This window comes from Dunckerocampus dactyliophorus, chromosome 3 (assembly GCF_027744805.1).
Source record: "Dunckerocampus dactyliophorus isolate RoL2022-P2 chromosome 3, RoL_Ddac_1.1, whole genome shotgun sequence".
NCBI classification, from domain to species: domain Eukaryota; kingdom Metazoa; phylum Chordata; class Actinopteri; order Syngnathiformes; family Syngnathidae; genus Dunckerocampus; species Dunckerocampus dactyliophorus.
This window is the reverse complement of record NC_072821.1, coordinates 14,702,073-14,715,659: the sequence shown is the minus strand read 5'-3', so window position 1 is coordinate 14,715,659 and position 13,587 is coordinate 14,702,073. Positions and strand designations below refer to the sequence as shown.

The 13,587-nt window shown below is 41.1% G+C and overlaps 1 protein-coding gene across 7 annotated transcripts in view; it reads right to left on the bottom strand.

Moving 5' to 3' along the window:
• sbf2 (SET binding factor 2) overlaps window positions 1-13,587 on the bottom strand; it is a 107,299-nt gene that overhangs the window by 15,735 nt on the left and 77,977 nt on the right. For 4 of the 7 annotated variants that reach the window (XM_054769839.1, XM_054769841.1, XM_054769844.1 and 1 more), the window contains 13 exons: window positions 11,186-11,356; window positions 10,357-10,628; window positions 9,249-9,421; window positions 8,916-8,989; window positions 5,037-5,232; window positions 4,900-4,920; window positions 4,658-4,785; window positions 4,362-4,537; window positions 4,044-4,177; window positions 3,447-3,648; window positions 3,099-3,295; window positions 2,850-2,990; window positions 1,057-1,140 (listed from right to left, as the gene is read on the bottom strand). In XM_054769839.1, coding sequence (XP_054625814.1) covers window positions 1,057-1,140; window positions 2,850-2,990; window positions 3,099-3,295; window positions 3,447-3,648; window positions 4,044-4,177; window positions 4,362-4,537; window positions 4,658-4,785; window positions 4,900-4,920; window positions 5,037-5,232; window positions 8,916-8,989; window positions 9,249-9,421; window positions 10,357-10,628; window positions 11,186-11,356 — 1,969 coding nt within the window. The remainder of the gene's footprint in view (window positions 1-1,056; window positions 1,141-2,849; window positions 2,991-3,098; window positions 3,296-3,446; window positions 3,649-4,043; window positions 4,178-4,361; window positions 4,538-4,657; window positions 4,786-4,899; window positions 4,921-5,036; window positions 5,233-8,915; window positions 8,990-9,248; window positions 9,422-10,356; window positions 10,629-11,185; window positions 11,357-13,587) is intronic. The other 3 variants (XM_054769842.1, XM_054769843.1, XM_054769845.1) reach the window with 1 other exon arrangement.

Sequence of the window (13,587 nt, the reverse complement as noted above, 5' to 3'; positions counted from 1 at the left end):
GGAACAAAGTGCGTCCTTGTCGGCTCAATACGGGTGTTGGCAACCCTACGTGACAGCAGGCATGTAAGGATGGCCGCTGCCTGTCGATCGTTTTTTCTGATCGGCTTTGAAAGGCATTTATCGGCATATATCGATCACATGTTTTTAACGGAAATCGGACGATACCAATCAGTGGTCGATCAATCGGAGCATCCCTACTTTACAGAGATGAAAATATACTTAATGCTGCAACATAACCTACACACTGTTGACTAGTGAGTACTAGGGTTATTTTGTTTCAAACATTTCTTCCACGTATACAAAAACAAATGTTTAGAAACACACCAGAAACACAACTCCATGCTTTCTACAGAGTAATCTCTTACTCCCATCCTTGCTTCATTTATTCCAGAATTACTATGTCAGGTTTGAAAAGACACACATGAAAAATGCCCTGGAATGTGGCTACATATTTTCAAAGGTCATCCTGGCAGTTTACAAGGAACTAATGTAGGAATGTGGCTATTAATTGGGAAGTGAATTGTGTACTGTATCCCACTGCAGTGATTAAAGCTTCCGCCACCTTTGGAACAGTCAGTTTGGATTTGACAAATATTGTATTGGGCAAATTAGGCAACATAATGACCTATTTCATAAGTTTGTAAATGTCAAATAAATGAAACCCATTAATTTTTGACATTTTCTTGGCACGGCTTGAAGGTAAACAGAGTCAGCACTTATTTATTTAGAATTATATGGATTAAAAAAGTGTTTGTAATCTTCCCCGTACTTAAGGATTAGTTGGAACGTGTTTTCGCCTTTTACCTTGATCTGAAACAGTGACTCACTCTTCAGATATGAACTGACACCAAGCACAAAGCCCATTAAGCCAAGACAAAACATTCAGTACTTATTCAGCAGAATATTGACCAATGACCTGGATGAATGAGAATATTCACAGGCATTCAGTACTGATGTACTTCCTCCTTATTGTTTGATCACTCCTCAAACTGCACATTACGATGCAAGGTAACTAATATAATCAAGCTGTTTAATTTAAAACATTCTGACACTCACCTCCTCTGGTAAAGCTGTTTGAAAAAGGGATGTCTAAATGGACAGGAGCCATCTTTGGCATTCTGGACGTTCTCCTTTCGCTGCCTAAGGGGGACACAGCATTTATGCATGATGCAAGAAGGTGAACATTAGCCAATAAGGCTATTTTCCATGAAGGACAAGCCACAAGACAGGATGTCAAATCTGTACTCGTTATATCAGCAACTGAAAAGAAAATACTAATACAGTAATACTATGCATGTTTAATATTTATTATGCTTAAAGTCCTCATTACACCAAAACACATGATAATCTTGTTATTTCCGCCGTGAAAAATAACATTGGAAGGCATTTCCTGTGTTAGATGTGTACTTGAATATTGAAATATTTACTAGGAGGTGACGCAAGTGACGTCTACACCAGATGGTCCTACCCGGAACTTGTTGTGTTGAAGGCTTTTGCTGGAACACTCGAGACTGAGTAAGCTTGTTCACATGTCCTGAAGACACCATTTGCCTCGTCAGATTGGCAAACTTTGTGAGGCAAATGTTACTGTCCCGCAGATGGAAATAAAAAGAAAAACCCACAAGGCCTTCGACCGTGAAAAAGCGGTCACTTTCTTGGCTTTGGTGTGAGTTCACAGTTGCATGCGTTTGAATCTGGTTCCCGGAAAGTAGTTAAGAAAACTCGGAGGTGGGGGGTGGGGGGCATGTCAAAATTGGTCAAAATCACTACTTCATCTCACTCCTATTTCATAGAAAAAAAATGTTTTATTAAGTGACAACTTTCATTTTGTTACTGTTTTTCCAAACATGTTTGGTGTCATGAGTACTTTCAACCAAGTCAGATACGGCTTAAATGTCTCAAACATTAAAAGTGTTCGTGAGTTTAAACTAAAAAATTTCATTTTGAGAGTGCTACCATTTAGGATGCACTGAGGTCTGTGGAGATGGATGGGCTGGATGGTGACCGTGCATAACCTTTTATTGTACACGTTTCCTTCCATATTCTACTGAATATCAACTTTCTGTTAAACTGCCTCATTGTCATAAACACACACACACGCACACACAGACACGCATGCTCACACACGCACAAGCACACACATACACTAATTAGGAATAAAATAAGCACTGACCGGTCAAAACAAAAAAGGGAAAAGAATGATGACAAAGCCAAACAGACCAAGAGTGAACAAAAATAGTTCTGAAAAAGTGCAAGTTCGCAGTTTCCCTGTGTCAAAAGAAATACACCACTGTACATGACCTCTTATCCCTAGGCAAAGATATTTTCCCACAAGATGAACAAGATGCCAATTATGGCACTATAATAGCCATTAATTGCATGTGCAATAAGGTTGAGGATTCAAACACACCACAGGCACTCTGGTTGATCCCGATTTCTTCAGTTCTCTTGTCAATGAGGATGGGCAACAGGGATGGGCAAAGTATGGCCAACGGGTCACATATGACCTATTTTGTTGTTTAGTCTGGCCTGCGTGACATTTACTATACAGTGGACTCCTGCTTTTTCACGAGTGAGCATTCGTGACCCTGCAAATTTGCAAAGTTTTAATCAAAAAATGTATATTTGTTGAAAAACCTACCCAGTTGTGTGCTTTTTTGCAGGCTCTTTTTTGCAGAAAACCTAACCTAATTATTTGTTTCTCTAGCTGATCCCAGAAGATTCCCCGCCCCAGACGCCCCACTGCGCCCCCTCAGGTGGGGCCCACTCGACAGTTTGAGAAGCCCTGACATAGTGGGAAGGAAGTGAGCATCAAAGAAAGCATAATGTGAACATAACCATGCATGTACCTGGTGAGAGGCCTATGATGGAGCGGTTGGACAGTGTATTATGGCCGTTCATCTTGAAGTAAATAGGTATGGAGTTGAGGATGGCTTGCAGGTACTTGTCTTGTTCAAGGCTACTGGACGAATCAGAGGATGATGCAGGTGCTGGATCAGAACACAGCATGTCATTTAGACACAATATATTTTTGCAGAAAAAAAATGACAATATAAAATATATTTCCCTCCATTGCATATAATGACCCCCAGTCCCACCTGTTGAAGAGGGGTTCTGTGACTTAAACAAGCCCACAACACTCTTGCCATGGAAGCCTCCTGAGCGGAGCAGCACAGCTTTAGTGCGAGGATGTTTCCAACACACAACTGGCAGACGGTTGTGTCTGTAGCAACGCGCCACTTTGTGTAAACTGCTGTCTTGTATGGCCTGGGGAACCACCAGTAGCCCTGGGTAACTGAGGCAAAAGCAAATACAATTCAGGAAAATAATACAGAACAGCATATGTGTAACAGGGTCGGTTGGAAGTCAGTTCATTTAATAAGCCAAACACTTGTCTGTCACTTTAAGGAGCACTTGTCATTGGACATGTCCTAGAGGTTCTATACCTGCGACACAGAGAATAAAGCCTGTTGACAGCTGTGATCCTGAAATGCTCGCCCGACTTGGAGCGCGATGAGCTGGCCGTAATAGTGCCGAGGCCCAGTCGCTGGTAGTCACGGAAACAAGACTGCTCGACCAGCTGCTCCATGGTGGACTTCTCGGACGCTCTCAAAGTGCTGCTGGGCGGTGGCTCTCCATCATCTGATACTGAAGGTGAAGATTGAATTGACGATTACATTTTCAATGTAAAGATTTCCATTTGAATAACATGAATGCCAAAAGTACACATTAGGGCTGGGCATAATAATCAATTAATTGATCATTAAGATATATGTCAATTGTCTAAAATTGGTTGATAATCAAACCCGACTTCAAGCAACAAGGCAAACTGGAGTGCATACTTTGCCTGCTACCCCCACAGATTGATTCAGTTGATATTTCGAGTCTCAAGTGCAAAACGACAGGTGTGTAGTACAATCTCCAATCCCATTCAAAATAATAAAGTAAAAAAATAAGATCAATATCGGCTGATTAAATTTTCCTACTGTCAATGAAGCAAACCCAGTCAAATCCCCATGCCTATTGAACATTACTACTCTCACTTGAAACGTCATCATCTTCATGCCAAGTCATTCTGTTTCCTCTGTCACTCCTCTTCAGTGTGGTCTGGCTTCCACGGCCCATTGTGATTTTGCTGGCTCTCTTGGCTCCCTTGACAATAGTTTTGGATAGAGTTCTGCAGGGATAACAAAGCAGATAGTAACTCAATTTACAGGTTTGGTCCACACATGAAGATTGTCCCCCGTGTCTTGCTAGGCTAAAACAAAACTAGATTTTTAAATCTGAATGCTTACGAGAATCACATTAAGTTTTCTAAAATATTAGACCATCCTATGAGTCGGCGGAGATAGAGCACAAACCTAAAGCCAGTGTTCCTCTCCTTTTGCTTTGGAAGGATAAGCTGAGGCTGAGTTTGCCCAGCAGCAAATGCAAAGGAGCTGAAGATGGATTGTGGGTAGCGGATCCTCTGCAGGTGCTTCCTGAACATCTCTACCACCTCAGAGTTCACTTCTTCGTCGAAAGCCACCTTTATCAACTACAACACATTTTAAACAAACAAACATTTCATAAACAAGCAAGAACAAAAGATTTTTCATGCATAGTGCTATGTATGTAACTTGTGGTAAAAATGAGGAGAAACTTGCAGTGTGTTCACCTGAGAGGATGCAGAGCGCAGCTGGAGGCCCTCCTGCATATTCTGCTGCAGCTGGTTCTGGATGCTAATCTTCTTCTCTTTGGTCAAGGTGGCTACTGGGAATGCTCTGACCACTGCCTGCTCCCCCACTAAACACACAGCCAAGGCTCAAGTAACTCAAGTAATCATGGATAAGCAGCACACCATCATATAACTGTATTGTGCCTATTTTATGAAAATAGACATATTTAAACACACTTAACATTTGATGATGCTTTCGTTGTCTCAGAAAAGAGAAAAGAGAAAGAGAAATTCAAAGGTGACTGCTTGTCCTTCAAGGGCAATAAACTATCTACATAACCTAACCCAAAGTCAGAAAGACTTTGCAGAGTGAACTTACCGAGTGGGTCATGAGGAACACCTTTGAAGATGATGCGGTATGTGGTGAGGAAAAGTGCTCCCTCTGCTGGTAGGATGTGCGGGCCCCCTAGTAGGCCCCCAGTAGCTTCTTCCCTGCCATCAGGATCCAGAAGCACCCTCAGCCCTTCTGACACAAACTCCTCACCAGGAAGCAGCGCTGGGCGTAGAATTTTAGGCTGACGGGACAGCATATTAAAAAGTAAATAAATAAATAAATAAAACCCAGTAGAAGCACAAACTGTTATGTCTCATATTACAGTATCAACTGAAGTAGCATACACTATATAGACAAAAGCATCCAGGCTCACTGGATATAAAGTCTTGACCTCACCAAGACCTTCTTGACAATTGTATACTTCTAACTTGTATTTATATGATCTTCTATTACTTTTATTCATATTATTTATACTATTATATTATGTATACTTCAAACAGTGTGGAAAAGGGTGTAGCATGATTAGACTCTAATGCAGAACTTGGGAGCCCTGATCTCAACCCCATCAAACACCTTTGACATGAACTAAAACAGAGACTGTGAGCCTATAAGGACTCTCTCAGGGCTAACAAAACTGACCTCTAACCGAAAAAAATCAACAAAATTCCGACCAACACACTTCCACATCTTGGAGAAAGTCTTCCCAGAGAAGTGGAAGCGATTATAGCTGTAAGAGGTCAACAAACTATATTCTCTTCACTTTTTGCTTCCAAACACTTTTGTCTATACTGTATAATGTACATGCACCAGCTGAAAACTTCAGTATTGGAAAGGCTTGTCATAATGGCACATCACAGAGCCACATGATCCTGTTTAATGTATTTGAGCTTCACATGCAAGTCACCTTCAAAAACAAGCAAGCGCACAATGCTCACATAGCATTTCAAAAACTCGACAAGAAGCACATAAACATTTCCAAAACTGGCACATAATTGTATCATGTTACTTCTAAATAAATCAAATGAAAAAAAAAAAAAAGTTTCTTAGCTTCCACTCACAAATGCGGGCCATCTCACACACTAATTAACTTGACTGGGAAGGGACAACATGATTCATTTAGATTTGTTTTTATTGCCCTTCTATTAATTGAGGCTAATTAATTCGGAACTGCAAATAATATTCAGCACCTCAGCAACCAGAGAGAAGAGTAAACACTCAATCAATAACCACCATTGAAATGAAAATATCACGTTAAGTACTTGATGGTAAATATTATAGCATGCAGGCTTGTCACATGGACACATGAACCAGCTTGTGTTGGGATCATAGCAGCCGTGGAACCAGTCTCATAACTGTATTGTCAGGCCAGGGATTGCGTACTATAAACTGTATATGACACAGTTATCCCTACTCTTGGTGTCCAGGGAGAAAACTATAACAGCTTACCATTTTGTGTATGTTTACATTCTGTGCATATATCCTGTATAGTCAGCTGGCAATAAAATGCGTCAAGCAACGGCAATCACTCTCAGCCAGTGAGTTAACTGGGACCCAAAGATTGCTTCTTGCTGACTTCCCCAGTTTGAACTTGCAGGAAATGAACATTGCTCTAATAACCCTGTTTGACTCCGGTCAGTGGTTATTAGAGATGTTAGACTGCACTTTAAATGCATTCCTTGCATTTTCTTTCCAGGAATCAGTGCTGCTATTGCAAATACTCTGACTCGTCATGAGGCCGGTGCCATTGTTGTAAGGACACTTTTTAGTATTTGGCATGCTTCTTGCAGCTAGCAATCCAGCTTGGAAAGAGCCACAAAGTTCAACAGACAGCTCACCACAGCTTCCAGGTTGGTCCCAAGGCAGTACTGGGATGCTGTTTGTCTGTGTGTACAAGTGCGTTTTACAAGGATTACCAAGCGTTGGCAGGCACAGTAAAAGGACAGCAGGGTTCAAAATACCAAGTGAAATATTTTAAGATGCACTTAAAAACACTGGCAGTCTTTATCTCGCTGCACACTCGCAGGAAACAGAATAAAACCAAATGGTTGGGAGTGTTCCATTCACAACAGTGTGGTGTTATTCATGTTAAGTTGCTACTACAATCGTCCCTTGTTTTTTGCTGTTAATTGGTTCCAGACCGAACCGCGATAAGTGAATTTCCGTGAAGTAGGATTCAATATTAATTAATGGAATATTTTCATAGTTAGAGCATTGAAAACTTGTTTATGACTTTCTAAATAAGTTTTTTTTGTACCATTATTAGAGCCCTGTAGACATGAAATAACACCCCTATAGTCAGCTTTACACTCCTATTATTGTTTGTTTACACCACATTGCTAATGTGCATGCTACAAGATCACTGCAGGGACACATAAGACGGCCACGACTTTCAAGGCATTTTGGAATTTTGTCTATGATCCACAATCCTTATGTGAAACATGAACACATATGCCTTTCTCTTTTCTGTGCATTCTAAAGATATAAAAACAGCTAAAGAAAACTTCGCTAAGAATGCACGTAATGGGAAACACTAATTCGTCCTATAAAGCCTTCTGAAAAACTCAAAACAAAAAGCGCCAACGATGCTCCATTTACATGTAATGTGACGTGCATATTAACCAAGCTACAGTGACATTGCTATTATTAACATTGTTACGGCGATCTAACAATGTTACTGCCGTATTGATGACACCTTGCCACACCACACCGGCTGGCTACTAGCCGGCTAGCGAGCTTCACCACACACTCGCCCGCAGCGCCTCAGCACCACGCTCACAGTGTCTCAGGCCACTAGCAAACGGTAACGCTACATGTTGGAAAGAAAGGAAGTTCTTGTAATACTTAAAAAGGACCAAAATATGGCAAAATGCTGTAAGTACTACATGTTGTCATGAATGTACCTCTTACTACATGGTTGCAGCATGTACAGTATATAAAACCATAAAACCTTGTTGGAGGTTTTTGGAGGTGTAATAGTGGTCTCTGTAGGCGGCATAGAAGTGTCCCATTAAGTGCAGTAATGAGCTCTTTTTATCTGTTTTTATATGTTTAGAACGCACAGAAAAGAGAAAGACGTGTGTTCATGTCTCACATAAGGATTGTGGATGATGTGGATGAAGTTTTCCTATAGCATAGCATGCTAGCAAAATAACTAGTTAGCCTTCAATTTATTTATTCTAAACTTAAGAAAGGGTTTCAAATGGGGTGGGGAAAAAGAACAAACTAAGAAGCCAAAGACTAACCACTTCAACATGGAACGGGCGGAGAACTTTTTTTTTCCACCTATCATGTCGGACATGCCATGGCTGACTACATGCAGTGTTAAGGTCATGTACGGTAATGTACTGAGGCCTAGTGACCAGAACACTGCATTTAACTTATCTTTCAATATTTTCAGACTAATAACCATTCAACCACTAAACAGCATTCATTAATTATTTTTTTGAAAAACCACAACACAGCGAGGGAGAGATGTTGGAACCGCGACATAATGAGGGGACTATTTTATTTAATGTCCACTGCTTAAATAAAGCACGTCTTCACTGCTACTACTGACATGTAATATATATCTTTTTGATATTCTTACTCTTCGTGTGAGTTGCTGCTATCCTCTAAATTAGGGGTCACCAACCTGTCGATTGCGAGCTACTGGTCAATCTTTGGGACTTTGCCGGTCGATCGTGAGAATGTTAAGAAAAAAAGAGCTTGTGCAGGTTAACGGCCGAGGCAAGGGATCAAAAAGGCCGGTGACTACTACTCTAAATGTTAGGAAGAATGTTCCCTTAATTTTGCCTTCATTTAATAGTATTTAACTGTGTTGTGGACAGTCTTAGGAGCATTGCTTTAATTTAATTACATTTTATACTTGGAAAACTATCTAGTAAATTTCCTGATTCATGTTGTGCAATACACAGCATCGCTCACCTTCTGAATGGGTGGTAACCTCCTGCTCTCCCTGTGAACTGCCTCAAGAGCTTCCATCTGCATGGCAACTACGCCTGTGGGTCAGAGGATGAGGTCAATTACCTGGTGTCCACACATCAGTGCACACATAGACGGGGTACGAAGAAACACATGTACTTACACACATTCACACAACCAGTGTGTATTTAGAGGTTTTAAGGCCATTTAACATGTCAGGAGTTAATCAGCTCAGAGATCGGTGTTACTGAGAATACACACCAGCAGGAGTTACTCTGCACAAAGCTGAGGGAATTAGGACAGCAGCTGCGTGAATGAACACTGTGCGTGACGTACCTGGGATCATGCTGTGGAGGTTCTTGATGTGTTCCTGGGTTACGCCGCTCTCTGTGCACACTTTATCAATAAAGCGAGCCACAAATCTGACCACTGAGTTGGCCACGTCGCTGTTCTCAGAGTCCTCAAACCCACTTTCTGTGTCAAAGCTCTCAGCAACGCTGCCGGCGATGCTATAAACGATAAATGATGTGATGAAAAGCATGAACATGTAAAGGGTCAAGCCACTTTGCCCATTGGGAGATGTGAGAGCTGCGTGTTGACAGAAGTGAGCGATGAGCCTGGCATATGCAATGTGCTGATGCTGGGATCAATCGATTAGCCATAAGGAATGTTTCACATGAAGTAAACTGCCTTCTGGAATCCTCACTAGTGAAATGGCAGGGTCTAAATGTCCTAAAAAAACAAACATGTCTGGCGCTACAATGAAAAGAACAAATGAGAAAAAATGTCTACATCAACATATTATCAGCTGTTCTCTCATAAAAATTTGAAATAAAGACAGAATAAAATGTTACATCTTGAGCCAGTTTTGACAATAAAACACCAACATTTTGGGTGAAAAAAAAAATTATATACCACAAACATAAAATGTGAACATTGTGTTCTTGGTGTTTTTGGCAACAAGCTAGCCACTCAAAAAAAAAAAAAAGATTAATTTCCCAGTGCACAGCAAGGGAAATCAGAGCTATTCTGTTTGGTTTGGGTCGAGTACAGAACAGGCTTATTGATGACACCCAAAGGGTTTAAGGCCTCACTATTTTGTGCAGTAGCAATGTCTTGAGAGCAGCTCACACTGAATGCGAACAGGACACAAAAGACACACTGAGTTCCGTTTGGCTACATCGGAAGGAATACATGACTGACTTCCATCACCTCCACCCACATAGTCATCATCACCTTAACACAGAAACGCATATTCCCAAACCACGAAACCTTACTGTTAAGCCCTCCTCCAGATAAGACTGCTTGATGTACCTTCCATGCACTCAACAATTCAAGACTGTTCCGGTACAGTGATCAGAGAAACAAGTACAATTTCAGTTCAACACACCAATTTAACAGCACTCCTAAATGTATTGACCAAGTGAAACCTTTGCATGCTGACCTGTTGGTAACGATGCTGTTGCTGCCACTCTCCCAGTCAGTGGCTGGCGTGTTGCGAAGTAGTTTGTTCTTGCTTGTGTCCAAAGGAACAAGCAAATATACCATGAGGCTGGCATAGTGGATGGCCTGGCTGAACACGGTGCTCTCCTCGTTCTTCACCAGCCCCTGCTGCTTCTCTTTGCTTAGGCTCGGCCACAAGCGCAGCTGCTCAGCAGCCAGGTCCATAGCTGTCTGATCCTCTCCTCTGTCCACCGCAGGCACTGTGCCCACCTCCTGGAAAAAGATATTGGAGAAAATGGTAGGAGAGAAAATGGTTGAAAGGCCAGAAGGCCACTGAGGGTTCAATGTAATTTTCTTCAATCAAATGTTATTTACTTGTTTGCCATTGAAATTGTGCAATGAACTTACAAAGTTTGATTGCTTGAAATGCAAAAATGTTTGCATAAATTCTTTGCTAGTTTCGCTGATTGGGGGTCTCTCGTGCGTCATGAAATTTAGTCACTGCTCACCCAGCCCCCCTCTCCTGCAGTGGTAGTCAGAAGTGATGTGCTGACAAAGGTTTGGAGTCCCAACAGGAACGACTAAGAATCATGAATAAAATTAACCCACTTTGTTCAGATGACCTCTGTGGCTGTGATGTGATGTTATTATATGTGAGAATCTGTGTATCCAACAACACAGCCATTCTGCTTAACTTTTGGCTTTGACATGATAGTGTGGTCGCTTACAAAAAATAAAGGCAGATCTTCCACGTCTTGGGGGAAGAAAAGTGGTTTCAAGAGTGGTCTTATGTAAACAAGCATAAGAAGACGCACAACTCCCATTTTTACCTTCATCCTAGCAGCGATGCCCCACTTCTCCTCAGGGGTATTGAGATATAGGGCACGGATCTGGCTCTGCACCTCGCTATAGAAAGTGGCCTCCCAAAACTGCTGATTGGTCCAGATGGGGTGGTCTTGGATGCATGTGTAGGCAAATTGGTTCACCCCAGCAACCAGTTTCTGTAAAACAGAAATACGTAAATTAACGCCACGTTCAAGAAGCCACGTAAACAAGTTACGTGCGCTCTTTGATGGTTTACACATTAAAGGAACTACAGGCTTCAAAGTGACTATTACTGACAAGAAAAATCAAAATATATTTACGGTTATTTTTGGTAATTAAAAAAGTATGTTTAGAAGAGTTGCAACAATTCAAGTAATTTAAACAGAAAAAAAGCTCTGATTTCTATTCTGTTGCTTCAATGATTCGTATAATTCGTTTAGCTAATAACAATTTACGAAATCTGGACCGCACGTAGTGACCAGAACTTAAAATACGCAAAAACTGTTTTCACACGACTGGGAATCTAGTAAAATCTCTACTCAATTATACAAAAGAGTTTCTATCTGATCAAAGAACACAGAAGATGGATGATGATGGGGATCCGCATATCAACATTTTTCTTTCAACTGTGATGACACTGACAGCTGCTCATGCCTCAGTGAAAAGGGAAAAACAGGAATTAAATCAGCCATGACTTTAAGTGAAATCAATCACTGAGTTGTAACCCGTGGCAATATAAGGATGTCTAAGTGTTCTTTTCATCTCTAGGGTATTTCAAAACAGTGCTAATGTCTTTAACTAGTGTGGTCTAAAGACTAAAGCACCTGCTGCTTGCACAAACAAACAAGGAAGGGAATGTGTGATGCTCGGCTTCAGGCATCAAATCTGGTTGACAGGGTGGAACACTACAACTTCATGTCAAATAATCCTTGAAAAAATACTACTGTGTGACAAAAAGTTGCAAATCAGACATTATTTTCAGGGAATAAGGCACACATGCATGTTATACCCACAACTTACAACTCTACATAACCCAAAGTGGTTATAAATTTACCCAAGGTAAACGCCTCACTCATGTGACACATCCAAAATGTTGTGCTTGAATTTAGGGCATAGGGATGAGGATCACCTCTCTGTACTACATGCTACGTGTCTAAAAGCAGATGTGTGACTGTGTTTGTACATGCTGCGTGTCTAAAAGCAGATGTATGAGTGTGTGTGATGTGTCTTTGCAGTCTATACTCAGCCTGGGAGTGTTTTTCTGACTCTTCAGATATGTGCAGGTCATTTTGACCCAGGTCATAGCTTCTTATAATACAGTGCGACACTGACAAGAAAGATGGAAATTAATCAGACAAGGGATAGGAGAATAATGGAGAGGGAGGAGGAAGGAAATAAGGAAGTAAAGTTGAAGGGGAGAGGGGGAGTTTACTACTGTCAGACCCATATGGCTGAGTGACTTGACTCATGGAGGGGTGGAACATAAGTAAGGTTGATAGAGGGGGCTAAAAAGACAAACCCAAAAAAGCAAAAAGGGAGCAAAACGGGAGAAACTGCTGTGTGTACAGTAGGTCAAATGCAGAAGGCCTATCAGGATCTGAGGTCTTGCATAGAACTTTAGGGGTCAAGATTCTGAGGTTCATCAATGTTTCTTCCTTCAAGCATCAACTGGACATCACACATGTCAACTGTGTCGCAAAAACTGAGGGACGATGCATGTTGTTACCGAAAAGGCTGCACGGCACAAAATAATGCATAACATGTCTGAAATGTAAAACCAAAAAAAGTTGTTATTTCTGCAGAACGGCAATGCATAACTGACCAACACACAATTCATCTTAGTGAATTGTACGGAAAACTATTGGCAACATGCAACAGCTTTAAATATTTAGTCATGGAAATATGATGTTGAAAGTCAGAAGAATAAACAGTCCCATCCTGATAGGACATACCTGTGTAAAAACAAAACATGATGTACAAGTCATGTAAATGTTCCAAAAGCAGGTAAACATACAGTAGATTAGGTAAACCACAAGCTGGTCATTGAGTTACACAAATGCATCACTTTATGCATGAGGTTGATGGGGGACACAGGCTGAATTAGACCCGTCCACACATAAACTAACCAGAAGGGATACTAACAGCGCAGTGTTCCAGCAGTGTAGGTCATCAAATTTGTTTGAGGGCTTTTCCTTTTCTCTTATCCAGTAGGTCCAGCAAAAAACATTTACCGTGGTGGCATGATAACATAGATAATTCCATTTTATGCAAAATAAACATTTACTGAGATATCAATGACACCTACTCATCTCTTGATAAAAGCACCCATTTTTAAATAATAAATGCCAGAGGAACGGCTTCTTAGCAACTCAACTAAATACCCATCACCACATCCAACAAAGGGCTA